Source organism: Panthera onca, chromosome D3, assembly GCF_046562875.1.
Source record: "Panthera onca isolate mPanOnc1 chromosome D3, mPanOnc1 haplotype 2, whole genome shotgun sequence".
Classification (NCBI taxonomy): Eukaryota; Metazoa; Chordata; class Mammalia; order Carnivora; family Felidae; genus Panthera; species Panthera onca.
Genome location: NC_138350.1, coordinates 37,152,836 through 37,178,171, shown reverse-complemented (window position 1 = coordinate 37,178,171; position 25,336 = coordinate 37,152,836). Strand labels below are relative to the sequence as shown.

Genomic DNA, 25,336 nt, shown 5'->3' with positions numbered 1-25,336 from the left:
TTACACATGAATTTTTGCTACAGATGGCAGTTAAATGTATCAAAATCCTTTTCGCTGTTAAAGGTCATTATATGATTTTTCCCTTTTAGTTTGTTGATGTATGAATTGTGTTGACAGATATCAAACTGTCTCATTGTTGAATTTTGTATTCCACCCTCTTTGTTAATAGGATATCAATTTTCTAATATATCCCTGGATTAAGTCAATATTTATTTAGAATATTGGTTACACATTTATAGTCTAAAGCTTAGGGTTTTGTACTACATCCTCAGGTATCATATGCTAGCTTAATAAAAAAAAAAATCATCTTCTTCATATGGCCTGGAAGGGTTTGAATCTCACTGGAATTACCTGTTTTTCTTTTTCTTTTTTTTAAAGATGAAGAACAGTTCAGCTGTGATTCTCACTGGACCTCACCTTCCAGTCTCTTCTACTGTATGACCTATTCAAATGTTCAGCATCTTCTTAGGTGCATTTTCATAATCAATAGTTTGCTAGGAAGTCATGTTGCAAATATGTTGCTACAGAGACGCAGATATTATTCCCTCTCACTTTTACTTTTTTAAAACTTTTCCCACATCTTCATTTAGTTTTCCTTTCTTGTTTAGTAATTAAGGTTAAGATGCAGCATGTACCATATATGTATGTATGCCATATGCCATATGCACATGCCGGTTTCAGACTCAGAACAGGTAAATGGTGACAGCATTAAAAGAGACCAAGAACAAAGAGAAAAGAAGATTGAGGAGGGTATGAATGGATATGGTGAAGTTCACTTCAGGTGTGGAATGAGATATGAATCTGCAGCTAGGTAGAAACAAATGGGGTAACATCCATATAACGAAGTCACCAAAAGAAAAAATGCAATATGAGAAGAGAACCATAGGTGAAGCACATGGAAATCTCAGCACCTAATGGGAGGGAGTGTAAAGAGTTGTAAAAGAGAAAGCACTGAGATATAAAAAACAGAACAGAGTGGTGTATCAGAATATAAGGAAAGAACAAGTAAAGAAGGAGGAGAAGAAAGGAAAAAAGGAAGAGAAGTTGGAGAGGAAGGGAGAAGGAGGTGGAGAAGAGAATGAAGGTCTTTAATCGAGAGATCAAATCAAACAGGTGGTTGGGTGTGGAAAATAGGATGAAGACCAGAAGAAACTGCCGAAAAGATGAAGGGTCGCTTTAACAACAGGGTTGAATGAGATCAAGATCACTAACTGGGCCCAGTTCTCTCACTAGAGGAGAATAAAGAACTAAGGAATCTCAGAGTTCTTACTGGAAATGGCCAAGTGTATAATAACGAGCACACTTGTGTGCAGATGTCCTACTGTTAACTGATTTCTTCTTTGACATGTAGTAGATGTGGGGCAGGCAAGTCTATGAAATTAATTTCTATCACCAAGACTCCTTAAAGAAGCCCCTTATAATTATGGGTTGGTAGTAAAATACTCCCCTATGAATACCATGCTGTAAATCTTCAAAATAACATCCGTCTATATGAGATGGCAATATTCTCTTCATAAAGTGATTAACTGCATATTTCCCTTGACCTTTTTCTTCTACGTATCCTAGAAACATCTAATGAAATCTGTTAAATATAATATAGCTCCATTTGTTACTGCTACTTTCATTAATTTAATTAATTCTGTCGATCAAGAATTTAGACCTTCCTCTATTCAAGATATCCCCTGCTGGGCTTCAGTTAATGAACATACTTTAAATATTGTTCAAAATTGTTTTTTCTCATGATACTAAAAGTGTTTAAAATAAATTCCTTCCCAAATCATATCTTAACCTCACAGCTTGCTAACCTTTTAAAACACTAATCATTTTTGCTGAATGTAAGTTTAAAATCCATGAAGGAACATTAAATTTCGGTTCACTGGCAGACCATTTGGGGCAAAGAAGAGTACTGTTATTAGTTGAAAGATAATTAGCACTGTTGAAAGGAGAATTTTAATGTAAAAACATCTAAACCAGTTTCAAAAATTAAATTCCTAGAAAGTGCATTCAAAGGAGCAATGAAGACTCCATTAGTCCCCACTGGCCTCTTCTCCACTGAGCTCTTCAGGACTCTTTTGGAATTAGAGCCCCCTAGTCCTGACTTGAATTATAACGTTGTATAAATGCAACAAGAAAGTGCAGTAACTGTAGACCTAAGGAGTATAAGACCCTATGCTATGTGCTCAAGATGCTCAACAATGGCACTGTGCCTTTAACAGGTACAGGTACAGGTACAGGTAACAGGTACAAAATAATTCCCATTTCTTACATGGAAGCCCAGAGTGATTCTGCAAATGAGAACTTACGGTAAGCAGAAAAATGGCCTCCCAATGACATGCACGTCCTAATCTCCCAAAGACACGCATGTCCTAATCCCAAGAAACTCTGAACACATTAGGTTACATGGCAAAAGGGATTTTGCAGGTGTGATTAAATTAAGATTCCTTGAGGTGGGGAGATTATCTTGGATTATCCAGGTGGGCCCAATGTTATTACAGGTGTCCTTAAAAGTGGTAAAGTTTTCCCAGCTGTGGTCAGAGGAAGATGTCATGACACAGAAATAGGAAAGATTCTACCTTGCTAGTTTTAAAGATGGAGGAAAGGGGGACTGCCTGGGTGGCTCAGTCGGTTAAGCATCTGACTTCAGCTCAGGTCATGATCTCGTGGCTGGTGGGTTCAAGACCCACATCCAGCTCTGTGCTAACAGCTCAGGGCCTGGAGCCTGCTTTAGATTCTGTGTCTCCCTCACTCTCTGCTCCTCCCCCGCCCATGCTCTGTCTCTCAAAAATGAATAACATTAAAAAAAAATTTTTTTTAAAGATGGAGGAAGGGGCCACCAGCCAAGGAGTGCAGGTGGCTTCTAGAAGGTGAAAAAGGCAAGGAAACAGATCCTCTCCTGGAGCCTCCACAGGAATGCAGCCCTGCCCACACCTTCACTTTAGTTCAGGGGCACCCATTTCAGGTTTCTAATGTGCAAAAGTGTAATATAAATTTCTGTTGCTAAGTCATGGTTAAAAGAAACGAAATATAGAGCTGTATATCAGAAATAAGTACTGATATTTAATAAACTGTTCAAACTCGCCACTAAAAATTTTCTAAATGTTCAATAATTGTGAAAATAGACCAAATAATCATATTTAATTTGTTTGAAAAATAAGGAATGCATAAATGATAAATTAGCTTAGGAGTATAGTTATCACATGGTAAATACTATATTTTCTGATTTAAACTGAGGTTCACTGTATAAAATACAGACAAGAACTATAAAAACTAAGAGAGTGCATTCACAGCTAATATTTTTCTGTCTCTTTAAGCTGATGTTCAAGGAACTAATTTATAATAAGCACATGGAGACAGCACCAAAAATCTTTCACGATCATAGCATTTTTTATACAAAAAGCTTATGATGTTAACTCTCCAAAATAGTTTTAAATACAGTCATAAAGCTTCAGAGATGGGAGGTAGCCAACAAATCAGCTAATCATCTTAAAGATGAAGGAAGTGATTTCCCCAAGGTTTAGTTTTGGCATGAATGTCTTATTTTGTGTACCCATTATTGTGATAAGCCTTACATGTGCATTGATTTAAATAACTAGTTTCAATTCTAAGGCATCCTGCCTATGATTTTAAAATCATCAATAAATACAGCTTCCTCATCAAATTAAATCCTGAACTACCAAATTCAGATTTGCTATCATAAAAGATTAATTATAACAACAACTACCAGAGAAAAATAATTTCTCGTAAGATCCTAAGCACTGTGAAGACAACTACAGATAATTAAAAGTACAAAGAAAATGGCAACCCATAGGTTATCTTGGTAGAACACTTCTCAACATATAGCAAAACTAAAATAGCATTGTCATAAACGCTTAAAACCTGGCTTTATAGAAATTCCTGCTTAATTGGGAAATAAATGTTTCTATTTCAAAATCTCTATCACAGAGTCAGAATCATTCCAGGTAGCAACTACTCACACAGACTGCTGTACAGTGGGTCCCAGGACACACAGAGAACAGTGCGTCATGCCCGCCCCAAGGGTGCCTGCCCATCCACTGCTCCTCCCGTGGTTCTGAGGGCTCCATCTTGGCTCCTCACTGGCTTCCCTTCCTCTCCACACCAAAGGGTTATCCTCAGTCTTCTGCTCAACGTGCCCCCTGCCGTAGAGAGGTCTCCCTGTACTCACAGGTTCCCCTATTACCTATACACTTGATGTAGCTGCCACTCGACCCCTCTCACCAGCTTCTACTGTGCACCCTCTGAGTATTCCACGGGGCCCAGTCTCCACAGGAAAATCCAGCGCTGTCCCTCAAAATGCAATGCCCACGTTCCCTAAGTCAGTGAATGGTCTCTACACACTAGTTCCGGTGCTGCCTCCTGCAGCCCCTGCAGTTGGTCATTTACCATTCCTGCAGCTCCACTTCCTAATACCTCTGAAGCCATCTCCTCCTCTCAGATACCCCTGGCTCTGTAGTAGCCAAGCAGCCCCATCTCACCAGCTCTTGCCAGTACATTGAGCTTTCCACTCCTCTTCAGCCCACAACCTCTCCCCAGAACTCTCCAGAGATTCTCCCTGCAACTGTCTCTCTACCAGAAACAATATCACTCTCCTGCCCAAAGCTTTAAGGTACCTTTATTAACTACGGGACAGCAAACAACCAGCTTCAGACAGCAAATAAGGAGCTTCTCAAATAGCCCACACTAACTTTCACTCTCTTCAACTGCTTTCTCTGGTCATTTATTCAACAAATACATATGGAGGATCTACTATGTGCTAGGCTCTGTGGACACAACAGTGAGCAGAAATAGACAAGAAGCCTCACTCACAAGCTTTAAATCTAGTGGGTAAGAATCAAATATTCAAAAATATAATTATAAACTATGCTAAGTGCTTTCACAGAGTATAGGTCCTTGGGAGCACAGAACACACAGCTCTGTTTCACCTGGGAGATCAGGGAAAGCTTTCCTAAGGCGAAAATGTGAGGCTCTGTGGACATTAGCAACACACGTGTACTGTAAACAGGCAAAAGACAGACCCAGAAAGAGAGAGAAGGAACATTGGCAGGAAGCATAGCAGGTACTGGGGTTCTGTGGCCGGACCTGAAACAAGGGCAGCCATTACAGCATGAGGAGGCAGATGCCTGGCTGGGGATGAGGCTTAGGAGGCAAGAAAGGTCCTGATTCTCCAGGGTTAAGTTCTACTAAATCCTTAGTAAAATTTGCCCATATCCTATCCTACAGGCAATGGAAGGCATCTGACAAGTTTCAAGCAAGCAAAGGTAGGAATGTTGACAGGCCCAGTCTTGTGTTTTGAAAGACCGGATTAGATCATCTCAAGAACAGGTGGGGGAGATGAGCTGGGACATGCAGACGGGGGTGGCAGCTTAGATTTAAGTGGATTTCCCCTGTGTGACACAACTTTGGGCTTTATGTTGAAATGCAATGGGGAGAGATCAGCACTAGGGTTGGGGAGAAGACCAAGGATTCACACTTAAGGAAAGATGAGAAGAGTAGACCGCCTAAAGAAATGTTCCAGAAGCAAATCCAACAACTCCTGACGACAGAATGCCTATGAAAAGTAAGAGAAAGAAGGTGTCAAGGTGGCTGTCCAGGTCTCAGCTTGAGCATCTGATGGGTGGGTCAGTTGCCACCTAGGGTGTGTCTTCCTCTCTCTAGAGCTGCTGGGCATGGGTTTTGCTAAGAATGACTTTAAGTCATGTATAAGATCCAGTTCATCCCCCAAAGAATGGACCCATTCAGCAAGTTTTCCAAATGTTTGCATATTTTTATAACCCTACATATCTTTTATATCTGTTCAACTTACTAAAGACCAGACCCACGCCACTATCATTTTCTCATGCTCCTCATTTTTATCACAACAGTCACAAAATATTGGCAACAATCTTTCATTTCCACTTAAAGTGTTTTTCCAAAAAATTATTTTTCTACACATAGCTACCCGCCAAAGAGGCTTTTCAGGAAAGACTTGTGACAAACACACTGTGCTGCTTCCAGTTACATCATGGAAAAAAACCAAATGAGTTTTTAAAGGCTTCAGGGTGCTTGGATGGCTCAGTCAGAAGAGCATGTGACTCTACCTCGGGCTTGTGAGTTTGAGCCCCACACGGGGGGAGGGGGGGGGTAGAGAGAAAGAAAGAAAGAAAGAAAGAAAGAAAGAAAGAAAGAAAGAAAGAAAATAAACTTTAAAGGTTTAAACTTTGCATCGGTTTCTTCCTCAAAGAAAAATAAGTCCTTTCTTAAGTAGGATAAAAACACTTTTTAAAAAATGCTTCAGCTAGTGCTAATTCTCCGGAGTAAATAATTTTAAAACTGTCCCTTAGAAATTTTCTAAGCAAAATACGAGAACTGATACCAAAAAGAACCTAAAAACTATTGAAAACTAATACATAAATTTTCTATTTAAGCTGTTCAAGAAAAATATCATTTGTTGAGTATCTACCAGGAGCCAAACACACTATAAATACTTTTTCATTCAATCCTGACAGTATTATAGGCTAAGAGAAATTACCTATTACTCTTAATTCACCAGCAAGTAAATTGGGAATCAGAGAAGTTAAACAATTCAATTGTTGGAAGTCACACAGCCAGTTAAGTGGCAAAACCAAAATTCAAATGAGGTGTCTTTGAGTCTAAGCATACACTATTTATTTCCTTTCACATATCAAAAGAGAAATTAAAAGTTTGGACTTTTAAAGATAACATTTATCCTGGGCTTAAAACAAAACTGTGACAGGACATCCAGGGCCCAGGCATCTGTCTGGATCAACTTGCCTGCAGCCGCTGGCCTGAACCCTAGGGAAGTTTCTGTGTATTATACTATAACGCCTTCATTGTGAATTAGGTACTGTTTAAAAGAAAGCTTTTTTTTTTGGAGGGGGACGTGGGGAGGTGCCTGGGTTCCTCAGTTGGTTTAGAGTCCAACCTTGGCTCAGGTCATGAACTCATGGTTCGAGGGTTCAAGCTGCGTCCAGCTCTGTGCTGATAGCTCAGAGCCTAGAGCCTGCTTTAGATTCTGTGTCTCCCTCTCTCTTTGCCCTTCCCTCGCTTGTGCTCTCTCTCTCTCTCTCTCTCAAAAATAAATAAATGTTAAAAAAAGAAAGCTTTTTTTAAAAAAATAGGATTAATTATGCTCATGGAAACAGTAGAATAATAGTAAGATTCTAGTCATGAACATTCCAAGTGAATTTCTAAGGGATTCACCTGTTCTACAAAAGGGAGCTACCATTGGGGCGTCTGGGTGGCTCAGTCGGTTAAGCGTCCGACTTCGGCTCAGGTCATGATATCACAGTTCATGGGTTCGAGCCCTGTGTCGGGCTCTGTGCTGACAGCTCAGAGCCTGGAGCCTGCTTCAAATTCTGTGTCTCCCTTCCTCTCTGTCCCTCCCTGGCTCACTTTCGCACTCTCTCTCTCTCTCTCTCAAAAATAAACATTAAAAAAAAGGGGGGGGGGGAACTACCGTACAAATGCAGCTTTGCACTTAAACACTAAAACAGCTAACAACTTTAGCAAAGCAGCAAGAACACACTACCAATTCCTATCTCCTTCTGGCTTTTGAGGGAAATCCACAGGTGTTCTCTGGAAGCCCCAGGATCACATCCATATTGGTACCACATTGGTCCCAGGCATAGGGACTCAAAACACAACGGTCATACTTGACTCTCCCCTGTGCTTCACAAGTTTGGGAATTATATCCAAATGCAATGAAGGAAGGTCAGCATTAGGGCTGGGAGAAGAATGAGGGCACAAGTGAACGCAGATCTGAAGCACACAGTGAGACCAGAGAGTACCACGCACACAAATGGTGGAACCCTTCAGATGACTGATCGTTAACAACTCAATTACTCTGATGTACAGGAGCCTCGACCGTTACCCGCCAACACGTGGCCCTCACCGGGAAGGGAGAGACAGACAACCAGGAGACTTAAGCAGGACCCCACTTGAACTCCTCACCACCCAGTCTGTTTGCTTTTTTCTCCACTTCAGGTGCTTCTCATTTTCTCCGGATCCTCTCTTCAAGAATGGCACCATGTTCTTCTCATCCCCCTGGCCTTCTTCCCTTCTTTTTGCTTGCTGCCTGTCCCTTCCTTCCCCTACCGAACAATTCTGTTCTAAAGCTGTATGTGAGCAGAACAAGGTAGGCATCCACATGGGAGGATGGAGGTGAGGGGCTGTAAGGAAAACACCCACATGTGGAGGAGCCCAGCACAGAGTACGGCAACCTGGCAGGGTGAGGGAGTGTCATCACAGAGGGGTGCAAATGGCATGGGGCAGGGAGTGAAGGAGTCCTAAACGAGGTGTTGAGGGCATCCATTTGGGAAGCTGACCCAGCGTTTAGAGTCAGAACCATTCCCTATAGAAGTTGTCTGTGTGATTTGTCACACATTTCTGCCCACAGCCACACACACACGATCATGAGGGGCTTAGTTGGCTTGTGCTCCATATCTGGCCTTGGGATCAGAATTGGCCCTTTTATTCCTGACACCAAGAGGGATTAACTTGCCTCACCTCCCTGAGCCAGACCAGGCTGGCTCCTGGAATGGATTAGAGAGAGAGGGGAAATATGCAGATGCCCAGGCTCCTAAGATTGTGAGAGAACAGAAACAGAAAGGAAAAAAAAAATCTTGCTCAGGGCTGCACTTAGGCACACTTAATGACTAACCATAAATCACAAATGGGTAACGCATATATTGCCCTGGTGGGAATAGTTTGTTGGAAGTGTCACCTGAGGGGAGGACGCTCTGCCCAGGACCCTCAATCAGGACTCCAACCAGGCTGGTCACCGCAGGGGCTTCCCCAGCCAGAAGGCTGGATGTTGTGAGTACCAGATTTGATGTATTAACCCTTCTTTGTTCTTCTCTGTACTTCTCTTCCTCTTTATGTTTACTGTAATTGTTTAATCCATATGTTCCCTTTCCCTTATAATTAATAAAGCTTTCTTCCATGAAACCAAAAGTGAGGCTAACGTGAATCACTACAATAAGAACAAGAGCCCAAATGGGGCAAGGAGGACTCCCTCTGGATGGGAAGCCTGGTGCACAGCACTAAAGCCCAGTTAGGGTGAGAATGGTGCCCTTCAAAGAGGCGGCATGGGAAAAGGAGGGAGCCCAGGATGGTGAAGCCTGAGTGGGACAAGGTGGTCACCCATTCCAGGGAGGGGTGGGTGGCAACAATGATTACATAGAGGAGGATTTAGCAAATATACTAAAGATAACGAGAGCCACGTTTTTCACTGTCACAAACTGTGATTCAAATACATGAAGGGGAAAACCAGAATAAATCCTATAGGATCAGAATGAAAGTGGAGGTATCACTGTGAATGCATCAATTTCAGTATACAGAGAGAGACCGATATAAACAAAAAACTAACATGAAGTGTATGTGTGTCTGTGTGAGTGTAGACATATATTGTGTGTATAAATGTGTATGTATGTAGATGTGTGTGTATAAACATACAAAGAGACACTCCTTACCTCTGTCCACTGAGAGGGTCGGGGAGTAATGACAACCTGTTAGGAATGAACACACTTAACCCCAACCATGAAGAAGAACCAGAGGTCCTTGGAGATATTACTGATTCAAGGCCTGGGGCAGGGAGAATACAAGATGAGCCTAAAACAACTTGAATCACAAAATATGGAAGTGCTCAAAGAATAACACAGACATATCAGAAAGACACCAAAACCACTTGAAGAGGCTTCTACTGGCCAAACTTGAGTCAATTTGAGCACCAAAATAGTGACAGGAATTGATTAAAATCCAATGAATATAAGATAAGAAACTCTATGTCCATATTGAAATAAATAAATTAGGGAGGGGAGGGGAGGGGAGGGGAGGGGAGGGGAGGGGAGGGAAAGGGAAGGGAAGGGGAAGGGAAGGGAGGGGAGGGGAGGGAAGGGGAGGGAAGGGGAGGAGTAAGTTAGGTGAAAAACAGAATATTTACAGCTTCTAATTCTCTCCCTATAAAACTTATTCCCTCTTATTCCCTCTAATAAGGGAAGGGAGGGGAAGGGGAGGGGAGGCGAGGGGAGGGGAGGGGAAGGGGAGGGGAGGGGAGGGGAGGGGAGGGGAGGGGAGGGGAGGGGAGGGGAGGAGTAAGTTAGGTGAAAAACAGGATATTTACAGCTTCTAATTCTCTCCCTATAAAACTTGCCAATTCCAAAGGAAAAACTGTAACTTTACAGTAGAGGAACCCGGCAGACACCAGGATAATCAAGGGGTCAAAGTAAGTTATCATCAGAAATGGGGCAAATCATAATTGTCTGCCATCTGACAGGAGGCCCAGGGAGAAAAAAAAAAAAAAAAGCATCACTTCTGTGATGTACAACTTGAATCTAATCATAAGGAAATATCAGACAAACTCAAAATGGGGAACATTTACAAAATAACTGGCCTGTGATCTTCAAGAGTGTCAAGGTCAAGTCTAGGGAAAGCTGAGGAACTGGTCCAGACGTAGGAGACTGCAAAGATAACTAAATGCAATCTGCATTCAGAAATAGATCCCTTCACCATAAAGGGCATTGTCAGGATAACGGGTATAACCTCAACGGGGTCTGCAGCTTGCACGGCAGTAAGGTATCGACTTTAACTTCCTGCCCTGAATGGTTGCCCTGAATGGTTGTGCATGGCATAATCTTGTTTGTAGGACATTACATACTAAAGTATTTGGAGGTGATGGGGTACCAAGCTGGTAAGGTACTCTATAATTCAGAAAGAGAAAATGTCTCTGAGCTGTACTTGCAACTTTTCTGTAAATTTGAGATAGTTCCAAATATTTCAGAAATGTATTTAAGAAAAGAAGAATTTCACTCGGTAGTGCTGAGAGAGCACAGGGAGATGAAGTAGTCATTAAACACGGGCATGTCAGCAAATAAGCCCACAGTCCAAATTAAATATTTCACATGAAACAGTTTAGGTTCAAACGAATATTGAAATGCCCCCAAAGTAGCAGCTTTAATCTCAGTAGCGAAAGGTAATTATGCTGAACAAAAATCAAACATGCTTTAAAACAGCAAAGCACGTTAGTGGAAAGAGTCCTTTGGTTAAGCCAAAGTCTCCGGTTTTAGGAACAGAACAAGGAAGGAGGAGAATAGGTCCTGCAGGAGGAGATGATGGGGTGTTTTGCTTGGTGAATTGATGGTGGCCCGCCACCACCAGGCCCTCCCTATAAATACGAGGCCTGCACAGCTCGAAAGCTTCCCAGACACCCCCACTGGGACTAAGTACTGCTCTGTGACATTTTCTTTTGCTAAATCAATCTAAAAGCCAGGGCACTCAGTCCCCTTCCCAGAGTTCAATACTCTTATTATCCACCAGGGACCTCTAATAACAGAAGTAGTAGAGGCTCCTCTGTGGGGCAGCTTGAGAACATAAATAATCTGGAGGCTTCCTCAGGAAGTTCTTTAATGAGGTAAAAATTTTAATATGATGTCTGCTTTCATATATTAAAGAATTCAACACGGCCCATAAAAACTGTCTTTATAAAACAGGTTTTATGAATGTAGGCCCTTGTCCTCTCTTTGTGCTTTATACAGTTCTAGTCACTGGTACCATCTACCGACACATGTGCTCCTTTCCTCTGTGACAGTGTATATTCACACTCCTGCTTCTTTACCCAGAGTGGCAGAATCTTACAGGGGACGTTTGGTAACTTAATTAGGTAAGTTCGAAGATGAGCTCACTAATAAACCACTATCAAGAGCAAATAAATTTTTTTACAGAGTAGTGTTTTTGTTAAAGTGCATGTGGATGTGTTTTATTTATTAAAGTTTCCCCCCCCCAAAAAAGTACTTTAGTTACAAAGAAATCCCCTGCTTATCTCTGAGTGATAGTTTCATGGCTCAGTGAAAATGTAATTCTGTAGGTTCAAAGCATTCAAATACCTAAACATTTAACTGTGCACTTAATGATAGTAAATGCCATCTATAAAAATAAGAACTGACTAAAGTAAAATCGATTTGGTTTTCCCTTTTCTGATGGAATGCTGTCCATTGTTAGGTAAGGAAGTACCTTGATGGGAATAAACAGACCTCTCATAAAGTTTTAAAAATGTGGGTATTATTTCTATTGCAAGAAAGTACTTCCGTCATTACACCTAGGAAGTAAACTAGTTACTCTAACAACAGACTCTGGGGATAATGCTCAAAGGACCATCTTTGAATCTTTTAGAATCACATTTAATGAACCATATCCCCCAGCACCAAAACTACTCTCCAAAAGTAAGTTAAGCACTTTTGGAAGCTGTGTTAATTCTTCTTCAGGCCATTTAGCTAATTAATCCTTCAGAGCTCTAGTAAATTATTACTTCAGTATACTAAATAATAAATCCTCTGGCTGGATTACATGATTTTTTAAAAAACACCAAATTTAAGTGGGAGACATAGCATATTATATAACTTAATTTTTAAAAGCCAAATGCCCGAGGATATGCTGAGAGAAAACAGAATAGAGAGAAAAATACTAAATAAGCAAAGTAGAGAAGATAATGAGGTTTGAAAGGATCCAGCTACTTGGATTAGGCTAGAAAAAGAAGACTCCAGGCAGAAGAAACCGTTCTTCAGACAGCAAGGTCTATACTGCATGCTCTGTTAGGCTGAAGCCAAACGGGGAGAGGCAGAGTTCAGTGGCAGGTGCCTGGCAAGTTCCAGAAGCTCAGAGGCCTCTAATGATAATCTAGAGAAAGGATACAAGGCCCTCTACTAACAGAATTTCAGATACATTTTAGCCGGGTAAGAGAGGGTAAAAGCAGTACATTTCCTCTCATTTCAGAGAGGGTAAAAATGTGAAACCACTGAAAAGTGAGTAGGGTCATCTCAAGTTGAGAGATATTATTTAAAAGATATCAAGAGAGACGAGTAGAGAAATGTTGGTAATTATTTAGGAAACTTGTGGGTATGTGAGAAGGAGGGGTCAAGGATACCTCCAGGACTCTAGACTGAGTCCAGGTCAAAGATGGTGCTACACTGTTGGTGGGAATGCAAATTGGTGCAGCCGCTCTGGAAAGCAGTGTGGAGGTTCCTCAGAAAATTAAAAATAGACCTACCCTATGACCCAGCAATAGCACTGCTAGGAATTTACCCAAGGGATACAGGAGTACTGATGCATAGGGGCATTTGTACCCCAATGTTTATAGCAGCACTCTCAACAATAGCCAAATTATGGAAAGAGCCTAAATGTCCATCAACTGATGAATGGATAAAGAAATTGTGGTTTATATACACAATGGAGTACTACGTGGCAATGAGAAAGAACGAAATATGGCCCTTTGTAGCAACGTGGATGGAACTGGAGAGTGTGATGCTAAGTGAAATAAGCCATACAGAGAAAGACAGATACCATATGGTTTCACTCTTAGGTGGATCCTGAGAAACGTAACAGAAACCCATGGGGGAGGGGAAGGAAAAAAAAAAAGAGGTTAGAGTGGGAGAGAGCCAAAGCATAAGAGACTGTTAAAAACTGAGAACAAACTGAGGGTTGATGGGGGGTGGGAGGGAGGGGAGGGTGGGGGATGGGTATTGAGGAGGGCACCTTTTGGGATGAGCACTGGGTGTTGTATGGAAACCAATTTGACAATAAATTTCATATACTGGGGAAAAAAAAAAAAAGATGGTGCTACAGACTAAGGGGCTAGAGAGGAAGCACACTCAACACCTAGGAACAAAGAATTCAGCTGTAAAGGGGATGTGAAATCTAAAAAGTAAGAGAAGTAAGAGCAGGGAAGCTTCCGCTGCTTTGGGAGGTCCCTCGTTCCATTCAATCAACAAAATGTTGGCAACTATCTGTGGGGCACTGGTGTAGGAGGAAAGAATAGTGTGTGGGGGACGGCTGAGCATAGATGCCAGATGGTGAAGACAGGATGAGTTGAAAGCGAGTGAGAAAACAATGTCTCTCTCAAGAGACTGGAACTGTTGGTGGTGACTTCCAGTCACAGAGGACAAGACTCCTGAGTAAAGGAAATGTACACATAATGATCATGTAAAGTGGTATTCTGGACTGGATTTGGGAACAGAAAAGGGACATTAGTAGAAAAACTGGTGGAATTTGAATAAAGTACAAAGTTTAGTGATAGTGACGTACCATTGTTAATTTCTTAGTTCTGACAAATGTCCTGCAGTCATGTAAGATATTAATGTTTGCAGAAACTAGGCAAAGGACTGAGCTCTACTATTTCTGCAATCTTTCTCAAATCTAAAGTTATTCCACAATGACAAGTTTACTTACAAAAAAAAGGAAGAAATCCAAAAGCAGACATTCCAACCACATCCTTCTTTCCATAAATTGAAGCTTTGAGGAATTTATTTTTCAATATTTGCTTGACTGTACCATGATTACCTACTAATTGTGAAAAAAAAATACTTGCAAAATATAGGAAGCATTCTTTTATTTCACAACTTAGAAATAATAATCATTATAACACGTCGTTCCTTCTGTTCCATAGATATGTGCTTTTTTTCAATCATCACTGAGATTACTCTCCTGAGCTTTCCCCCCCCTTAATATGTTATCATAAACTTTCACTCCCGTGTAATTTAATTTTTTCCAAAAGCACTGAAGTGACCACACAATTGCTTACACACAGTTGTACCACAATGTCTTACCTACTCCAAATTTGTTGGACATTTAGATCATTTCCAACTTTTCTCCACTTATAATTAGTACTACAGTGAATATCATATGCATAAATTCAATGCGGATGACTTATTTCATTAGGAGGAATTCCAAAAAAATGGAGTTCCTGAGCTGAAGGAAATGTTTATTTAACACTTTTGATAAATGCCATCACTATGTCCTCCAGAACAATGGAACAACTTATACTTCCAAGAGCAGTGTACTGGCAGCGCCCCCCACCCATCAGCAAACAGGATCAGCATTTTTGTAACTGTTGTCAATTGGAAGGCTAAGAAATGTTCATTATTACATTTAAATGTGTATTTCTTTGCCTTCTAGTAAGACTAAATGTATTTAACACATTTATATTTTAGCTACTTTTATTTCCTCTTCCATGAATTCCTGTTCATGTCCTTTGTTTTTGCGCTGAGATCTTAGTGCATTACTTCTTCTAAATCTGTTGTGTGTATGAACCTTCTTGATTTCCACTTTAATTTTTATTATGACATTCTTTGATTTACAAAGTTTGATTTGGATGTGTATACATGTCATTTTCCTTCATAATTTCTTCTACTCTTTTTATGTTTATACAGACCTCACTGCCCCGACACTCAACTAAACAAATATTAGCAGTAGCTAAAAAGAGCACTTAAAATTCACAAGGGGAGGGGCGCCTGGGTAGCTCAGTCAGTTAACCGTCCAGCTCTTGGTTTCAGCTCAGGTCATGATCTCACAGTTGTGAGACTGAGCTCCACATCAGACTCAGCAAGGAGCATAGAGCTTGCTTGGGATTCTCTCTCTCTTTCTCTCTCTCCCTCTCTCTCTGCCCCTTTCCTGCTCTCTCTTTCTCTTTCTCTTTCTCTCTCTCTCTTTCTAAATAAATAAAATTTTTTAAAAAATTTAGAAGGGGAAAAGCCAGATCACTTGTCCAACTGAAGAAATGAGTTGTTTTTATTTTCAAGATTTCAAATGTACACATCTGGGATTACACAGTGATTGACGACACTACTTCTATACCTTTAATCATACATAATTATTAACAAATACCGAGACAAACCTTTTCTTAGTGGTATCCAATACAATTACTAAATTTTTTCAATCACCAGGAATAACATAGCTCAGAAAGTCTCCAAAAGAACCAAAAAAAGTTAATCTCAGGGCATGACTGTCAGGAAAAATCTAGTTCAGCTAGTTCCCATGGACACAAAGAGCTATACGAGACAGCATTAGTACTTTAATTATTAGCAGTTATTCTTCCCATCCCATTTCTAAGCACGATTCATTTTCTCTACCTTTGTGTTAGCAGCTACAAAGGGAGAATGTTAAAGTAACAGGTAAAGTAGAAAGCGCATAGGCTTTAGAACTTGCTAGCTGTGGGTTCAAATCCTGGATCCACCATTCACTAGTTATTTACCCTAAATAAGTCAAATGGCCTCTGAATCAACGCTTCATCATCTGTGTAACACTGCAGTCAGTATTCGTGGCACAGACTGGGCACTCTATAAATGATTTGGTAATGATTTCCAAGGAAATGCCTTCCTTGTTGTAAAAGCAGGACTAAGAATTAAGTGTTTATTTTTCAATACAATTTTCTGTTCACATATAAATGTGCATGTGTACATTTGTTTGCTTTCCTTGTGTTATTAAGAAACTGGTAAGTGACTAAATCTTTTTTGTTTTGTAAGTAGCCTACAGAAAAAATTAAACAATTTCCAGAAACTATGGGAGGAAAATCCCCACTTTAATATGAGGATGATAGGCCATTTAGGGAATGGTTTCCTTCATCCCACTAAAAGTGGTACTTCAAAAGCCTCTCAAATAATTCAATTTGCATTTCAACTAGCAGTCTGTAGTATCTGTATGCACAAACCAAATCCCATCCTTCCTGTAAACATGGAGCTAACTTCAGTAGTTGGGGCAAACAGCAACAACCTCAGATTTGAGAAGAATAAACCACTGGGGAAACTTTTGAGAATGGACCACTACCCATAAAAACAACTCTGACAATGGAAGAACAACAGCAAAAAGTCACTTTGTATTGAAACTGAAAAACTATTTATGATAAATATATATTCGGCTATAATGGAACTATAAATACTAAATTTAAAAAATCTTAGTTTTAAGGACTGAACATTCTTAAATTGTTGGCCTAACTCTGCGTCTTCTTCTTCTAGAATAAATGTTTTAGCCATGGAATAAGAGAATCTAAAACAATTTGCATTCGTGTGAAAATACAGCAGCAGAGGAGAACAACAACATAATAAATCACAACCTATTTCTGAGAAGAAAAAAAAAACAATGTTTAAAAAAGCCCCGCTGTTAGGGCCAGGTAGAGTCCAAATTTATTTCTAGAATTCCAGTGTTGCATAACTGAAGTGTATTTCAATGGAGCTGAACATCAAGTTACATAATTACCAAATTACTGCATTCTATTTTGCTTTCTCAGCAAAGAACATGATGGGTCTGGCTGACGGCGACAGAAGAAAAGAATTAAAGCAGCATATTTTGCTTATAGCAGAAAACAACTTTTATTTTAAAAGCATTTAGATGGAAGATCACAAATTTTCAATTTTTTGTCCCTAAACTAAGCAATATAAAATGGTCTTTAAAAACCTCAATTTTTGTTTGTCATTTTTTCAAGGTATTTTTAGTTGTTGCCATTGTTTATTTTAAAAAGCTCACTCAACAAATACTTAACATATGTTAAAAAGATCATTAGAAAAGACTTATCAAATTTATATGCTTCCTTCCCATGGAGAGTAGCACAAATGTTGGACATTCAGCTACATTTTACAGAAAATTTAATAATGGAAAATATATTCCAGGAAAATATCATCTGCACTTGTTGATTTAAATTTAAAGCATCAGAGAATTAGCTGAATATTAAAAAGTTGTTATCTAAAACTTATTGATGTATTAATAACCATAATGAGCGATATTCATTTTAGAGCAAGTGTGCATCCTCCTCTAAAACATGACTTCAACGGAACACAAATGCAATCATTAGAAGATTAAACTACTCCGGGAAGAGCTTAAACAAAGAATTATAATAAACTAAGTAGCATCTCCCATTGTCTTGTTCTCTGGGAAGGTTTACAAATCGGAAGTTATTTTACTTAAAGCATTTTTAAAAAGCAAATAAACGAGATCAGAGCATCAGACTTTTTCTTGATGTATATTATGTGAAAATCTCAGATGACTAGGATGGTCTACAGAGGGGTATGGAACACAATGTCAATAAATGATACTATGATTATACACTGAAATAAACAAACCTAAAACAATGAAAGCTACCTAACAAAAACTACACTTAAAAGTTGTTCATTGTTGTTCACAGACTAAAACTGTAAGGGATGGTCATGATTACCGTGACTCAATGGGGTGGCACCATCCCTGGGCTTCTTTTCTTCTTCAGCTTGCTCCTAGAACACAGAAAATGTGGTTTAGACCATATTTTTGGATACATATTGGACACACCGGAAAGACCTCTTCTGTGTGCAGGAAGCCAAACCATGAAAAGCACTGTAAAGGCAGCAACAATCCATGAGTAGCCAATGCCCTCAGCTGGGTGTGCGACCTCAGAGGGCACACCATGATCCATCTGGACATGGCAGGAATCCTCTATTACTGTCTTAACTCTTTTCTGGCTAAAGTATGAGAGAGAGTAAGGTTCAATAATAGTTAACACAGAAGCTGATAAGGACGCCTCCCTACTGCCTGTGTGTGACACTGCGCCAGAGGCAGGCTGATGGAAGAGTCAAGTCCCACACCACAGCCAAGCCTCCTTCAGCCGACCGGCATCTATGACAGTTTATTAAGGCTCAGTCAAGATAACGTTATTTAATTTTAGGCAAACTGACCTCCTGAGAAGAGACAAATGACTTCAAAGATTCCTTTGAAAAAACCCCAGACTGCATATGACAAACAATACAAGCGCCCAGAAAGACCATGGCAGAGCTTCTCTCCACCGAGCAAGCAATTCATCAGACATTCTCACAGCAACTCTCGAAGAAAGGCTGACCACCTAACAAACACTAAGGGAACAACTTCTTTTTGAAAGATACTCACAGTAACAAAGAGCGTTTGTTAGTGGGTACTCAGAAATGTGTTTCATTTACACAATTTTGTAGTCATAAACACTGAATGCCCCCCATTCAAACTCATAATTATACACTTAAAAATTGAGGAGCAGAGTTTCCCAATTTTAAAATCCTCCAAATGAAGGGTTTCAGTGGGCTCTGAACTCACTTTTGGAAATATAAATATGCAATACCTCTGATTAGTTCCCAAGAAAAACTGTCATCAGGGAAGATGAAAAGTCAGCAGCTGAAATACACAAAAACCTTCACATAACTGACAGGGGTGCTGAGAAATGAGTGTCATGATTAGCAGGTTTGGCTAACAACCGTTTCTTCAGATTAGGCCTGTTTACTCTTGGGACATATCTTTTTAAGCTATGACAAGGGTGACTGACCACCCCAGTTTTCCCAGGACTGACATAGCCACAGCACTGAAGCCTGCATGTGGGGAAGCCCTAAGTTCTAGACAAACCAGGATACCCAGTGATCCCGGCTATGACAACCATTACAACCGAACCTAAAAAAACAGACTTCAGATAATGCCAACACAAAGCTTTGAATCAAGCTTTCAAAAAAGAATCATGCTTGCTAATATTTTAATGAGAGCAAACTTGTTTGTAACTGTTAAAATAAATAGCGTTGATTTCATTTTTCTATGACACTTTCTTAGTTTCTTTTTTGGTTTATGGCTTTGAGGTGCAAAATACAATTTGAGTAATAGTAAATCATACAATTCTCAAATAAACAAATAACCCACATGTATTGAGATATGTGATTAATGTTTCTTTATTGATGGGTAAGCACACCAGGCTGCCACTTGCTGATACAGCCAGATACAATTGATTGGGAAAGCTTGGTATCTTTCTATACATATAATTTGTTTTTTTAAGTTCATATGGCTTAAGGTAAAAATATACAGAGAAACAAATAGAGTGAAAACTTTCCCACCCATCTTCCCCACTCTGGCCAACTCATAACAACTCCACCTGGAAATCACAGTTACTAGAGTCTAATATGTCTTTGTAAAGTTTTCTTTATAAAAACACAAAGAAACATGAATATATGTTCTTATCGTCTTGCTTTTATGCACAAAGGTCACACATCATAATACAGTTTTTTCCCTCTCTTTTCATTTAACAAAATACCTCAGAGATCTTTATCAGATTATGAAGAGCATTCTTGTTTGTTCTTCACAGCCGCACAGCATTACACTGAATGGATATTTCATGATTTACTTAACTGATTCCATATTTATGGATATTTGGGCTATTTCCAATCTTTTTTTCCCCCAGTCATATAATGCTACAGTGAAAAACCAGCACGTATGTCATTTTGCATATGTGCAAGGGTATCTATGGAATGACTTCTCAGGAGTGAAACTGCCAGTCAAGAGACTCGTGCTTTCCTGCTGCCAATCCCCACACGAGCTTTCCCACTCAACAGTCTCACAAGCCTTGGATCAGTGCCTGCTTTCCCACAGCCTTGTCACCAGGGTGTGTTATCAAATTTTTGGATTTTTGCCAAGATGGCGAGTGACAAACATCTCACTACAGTTAAATGTGTGTTTGTTACATTATGAAGAAACTGAAGATCACTTTGTATATTTAAAGCCACTTGTATTTCCTTCTCTGTGAAATATCTTTTTACATACTTAGTCCGTTTTCTGTTGGAATGATTGCTCATCTTTGGGTCTTGATAAATGAGGAAGATTAGTCCTTTGTCTACATTATGAGATGCATTATTCTTTTTCCCCAGTTTGTCATTTGTCTTTTTCATTTTTCTTACGGTATTTTTTAATATGTAGGGATTTTTGTTGTTTAAGAAATGAAATTACAAACTTTTCTTTCGTGGCTTCTCAATTTGAATAATCATTAGAAAATCCTTCTCCACTCCCAAATTATAAAAACCTTCTACTTTGTTTATGTCTATTACATTTACGGTTTATTTTTTCACATCTGAATCTTTGATAAATCTGAATCTGAGCCAGGATATAGTGTGAAGTAAACATCCAGTATTTTCACCCAAGTGGCCCTTCACCTCTCCCAACATGTATGGACAATATACTGAACTCCCATGTGCATTTGCTCCTACTTCTGGCATGTCTCTTCTGTTTCTTTGTTTATCTGTCTTTTCAGTTAGCAGTACCACACTGTTTTAATTATGACAGCCTTGTGTTTTAATATGATTCCTAGACTGTTTAGCGTTTACCCACAATAAGCGAGTTCCCTTCTGTTCAAGTTTTAGAGTCAGGCATCTGAGGGTTCATCCCCAATCCACCTTACCGGTGGTATGACGCTGACCAAGTGACCTAATTTCTGCGAGCCTCAGTTTTCTAATCTGTGATCTGGAGACCATCTTAACTTCTTTACTGAATTACTCCAAGGAATAGAGATCCACAGGTAAAACCTGACTGCAGCCCGTAACACCTGGCAGACTCTCCATGGTAGCTGTCACAGTTATTCTGCCAGATTTCAAGCTGCAGACTTGAAATGGATCCAGACTTAATAAAAATTAAGTTAGCCTTCCTATTTGTGTTTACTGACTGAAGAAACGTATCTCAAATGAACAGAATCTCTGATGAAAGAAAAATTCTGAGAGAGAGTAGAGAAGAATCTTAAACCACTAACTGAATTAATTACCTATTTAACAAATTTATTGAGCAATTCTTGTATGGCAGGAAATGCACTGGGTTTTAAGGCGCAAATGAAACACAACACCCAGTGTTTGTTCACTGACCACCCATCATCTGATAGGCGTTTACTACTGAATGGCTGACTGAGGAAAGAATGAAGCCTTACATTTACTCTTCTGTCCCCCCAGCTCCTTATGACATACATTCTCACCCCCACTGCGACAACCCTGCAGCTGCCCGTTCTCCATGCACCACTCTGGCCTCACCTCTGCCTTCCTGCCTTCATGCCTCTCATGTGCAAGCATCCCCACTGCTCTCCGGACTTTCTGTCCTGCCCACCCCCTGTTCTGTTCGCTCTGACACCTGCCAACCCACTCTCAGTCTCACAGACAAGATGACCAATGGATCCACATCTCCCTCCACCATGTTTCAAACCTGCAGATCCAAAGTCCCACTACACAGCTTCATCTGGATGCCTTACAAGCTCTTGAAACTCAGTAATTACCAAAGGGAATTCATCATTACACTCTGAACCTCTTCTTAACCCCTGCCCAAAGTTCCCCAAACTCACTCTGCACTTTGTTTCACCCACACTGCCTCCTCCACCAGCTACTCTCCTTGCGGATTCTCAGATGACCCTAATGAGCAATGCCCTTGTAGAATCCCCTCCCCTGAGCGGGGGTGAAATTTGTTACTTACTTCTAGACCATAGAATATGCCAAGGTGATGGGACAGTCAGTTTCTCAACTGCATTACAATATATGACTCCACACTAGCTGACTAAAGCAGGAGGATCTCCGGCCTTGAAATAGCAGGCTGCCATGCAGTGAGAGGACCCCATGACAAGGAACTGTGCAGGGCCTCTTGGAGCTAAGACTGGATCTTGCTTGAGAGCCAATGAGAAAACGGGACCCACATTCCTACAACCACAAAGAACAGAATTCTGTTGACAACCACATGAGCTTGGAAGAGGCCATTGAGCTCCAAAAAGATCTCAGCCAGACCAACACTTTGATTTTACCCTTTGATACCCCAAGCAGAAAATTCATTTAACTCATGCCTAGAAGACTGACCTATGGAAAGTGTGAGGTAATAATAAATGGCTGTTTTAAGCCACAAAGTTGGTGGCAATTTGTTAAGCAGCAATAGAAAACTAATACATGCCTATTTATCCTTTAGAAGTTAACACAAGGAGGTCTCTTTGCTCTTACTTCCTCCTCCCCTCTCCGCCCATGTTAAACTGGGTAACCTACTGAATCCTGGAAATTCCCTGTACAAATCTCTATTATTGGGCCTATCATCTGTCTTATTGGACTCACCTGCTTTGAGGAACTTACTGAAGGCACAGTCTCAACCATCTTTCATCCCCAAAAGGTAACTTGGCACCTAGTCTAGCTCAACAAATATTTGCTGAATGAAGGCATGAATGCAAGTACTTTTCCACCTGGTAGATTTCACATCCAAAGTTATCACGCAATTAATAAATAGCATCCTGATACAACATACTATAACCTAGAGCTTGTCAAAATTTAACATGCATATGAATCACCTGGGTATTTTGTTAAAATGCAGATCTTGACTCTATAGGTCTGGAATAGGGCCTGAGATTACCAGTGTCCACCAAGCCCCAGCTGATGACACTTCTGAAGGTCTGTGGACCACAGCATGAGCTGTACAGCCACCATCTTCCAGGCAGAGGGTGAGAGTAGAGAAGCCATCCTATCTACCTCTGTTCTACTGCATGTGAAATGATGAACTGAATCGGTCTAATTTTCTATGGCAGTTCTTTACCCCAATTTCATCCCTTTTTACCCACTCAATACACAGGAAATTTACATAATTTGAAACAACACCAGTCTCTTCTCATAAAGGTTTTACTGCAAAAACTGAAATGGTAACAAGAAATAGTATTCAAGAGTTGATTATGTGAGCACAACAGCTACTGAAGCATTTTTATAATCACTGTATCATTCAAATATAAAAAGAAATATATAATATGCTGTCTGTCACTCCGTTAGTGGATTAGGATGTTTGGTTCACACTTCTTTATTTGCTATTGAAATTCTGCCTAGATAGAAGAAACATATCCCTCCCAAAAATAACATTACCTCTCACTTCAGAGTTAAATTATCCAAGCTCCTTATGTACATATGTTTTTTTTTTTTTGGATGGATCAGGTTATAGATATGTAGACATATATATGAAAGGTCACCGTTTTGTATTTAAGAATAAATTTATATTTCTCTTAAGACACACCGACCTCATTTTTTTGGAAAATTTTGCAAATAAAAGAGGATTTAATATCTTAGATCAGAAAAATGCTGAATTTGGGGTCAGGTGACCCAAGGTCAAGTTCCAATCCCACCCACAAAGAGGTATGTAACCATGAACAAATGACATATGTTATCTGCACCTACTTTTTCTTGTCTATAAGAAAAGGGATTGGACCAAATGTTCTCCTGCAACAGGAACTCCTGCAAGTTTTAACATTCTGTGCTTCTGTCTGAGCTAATTAATTATTTCATCAAGGTAATAAATCCACACTGCTATTAATGACTAGAGAGTTAATTTTTTTAAAAAGGAAAGGAAAAATGAGCACTTTTCCTTATCTTCCCAGACAGAACACTTAAGGAAATCAGTATGAGTTGAGAAAAATAAAACCATTACTGTGATTTCTCAGGTTTCAAACTTTACTCTTGAAAACTGAAAATAAAGCTTCAGGAAAAAAAAAAGTGCTCTGAAAAAGGGAAGAGAGTGGTTTAAGGAACATAAAATAAGTCTTGCTATGGTGCATTTCCATTCACCAATTTAAAATCCATCATTTAGGAAGAGAGGATGATGAGGTGAGATAATAACCAAAAGGCTTCATGTTCTGCTGCCTCCTGATGGACCCGGATGCATCATATACTTTTACTACAAGTTACAGTGACTTTTCTAATTAATAAGTGTCGACATTTCCCTGTCTATGAATTCCAATCAAGGAAGCAAAACAAAAGATTTTCACCTACTGATATGTGGTTTGCAATTTCAAGTCTTTGCCCTGGAACTTCCAGATACTGCCCCTTCCTTTCTTTCACCCTCAGACCAGTCCCTGGAGCACTGGAGGATTTTCCAGCAACCACTGTTCCTCTCCCATAAGAATACAGGATGACACCTATTGGTTTCATGGACAGTGGAAAACACTGAAATCCCCTTCGATGACTCCAGTAACAAACTACCATTTGAATTTCACTTGCTGTCTCAAGTCCACTTTTCAAATTCTCTTTTTCTCTGATTCAATGTGGGTGACAAATTGAAGACAAATGAAATTAACCTTTCAGATAAAATAAAAAAACAGAAAAGGATTATTTTTCGTTGCTCTACTGCAATTCAGATGGAGACAGAGAGAAGGAAATGATCTCATTTTATCCAATATTCAATATTCATTGTGAGCAAAAACTATTTTTCAATGGCAGTCATCTCTGGATCTGTTAGCATCACTCTACCTGAATAAAAACAAAATCCCATGTTAGAGGCCTAGACTCTGAGGAGGAAGGCTGTGATATAATTGTTACAAATGGTATGTGCCCTGTTCAGGGCCAGCTAGGAGCAGGGTTCCGGGGGGGGGGGGGAGGGGGGGGGCGGGGGGAAGGAAATCCCAGGCATATTTAAACCAGTATCTGCTAAGATGTCTATAAAAAATCAAAGAGAAAAAATCTAAAATAGCTCTATAAATATCTCCTCTCTATGGTTCCCCCATACATATTTTTTGAGGTGGTGGAGGGGCACAGGGAGAGGGAGAGAAAATCTTAAGCAGGCTCCATGCTCAGTGCAGAGCCCGACATGGGGCTCGATCTCACAACTGTGAGATGGTGACCTGAGCAGAAATCAAGAGTCAGACGCTTAACCGACTGAGCCACCCAGGAGCCCCTAGTTCCCCCATATATAAATGCATTCTATTGGCTGATGCAAACTAGTATATCAGTCATGTGTAGGGCAACAAAATGATAAAAAATTAAGTACT

General features: G+C 40.0%; 1 protein-coding gene across 5 annotated transcripts in view; it reads right to left on the bottom strand.

Annotated features, from left to right (window-relative positions):
• Positions 1-25,336, bottom strand: part of L3MBTL4 (L3MBTL histone methyl-lysine binding protein 4) — a 447,733-nt gene that overhangs the window by 325,166 nt on the left and 97,231 nt on the right. For all 5 annotated transcript variants that reach the window (XR_013551279.2, XM_078435404.2, XM_078435406.2 and 2 more), the window contains exon 4: positions 17,990-18,044. Coding sequence is in view for 4 of the 5 variants with exons in the window: in XM_078435404.2 (XP_078291530.1) it covers positions 17,990-18,044 (55 nt within the window). In the remaining variant the exon portion in view is untranslated. The remainder of the gene's footprint in view (positions 1-17,989; positions 18,045-25,336) is intronic.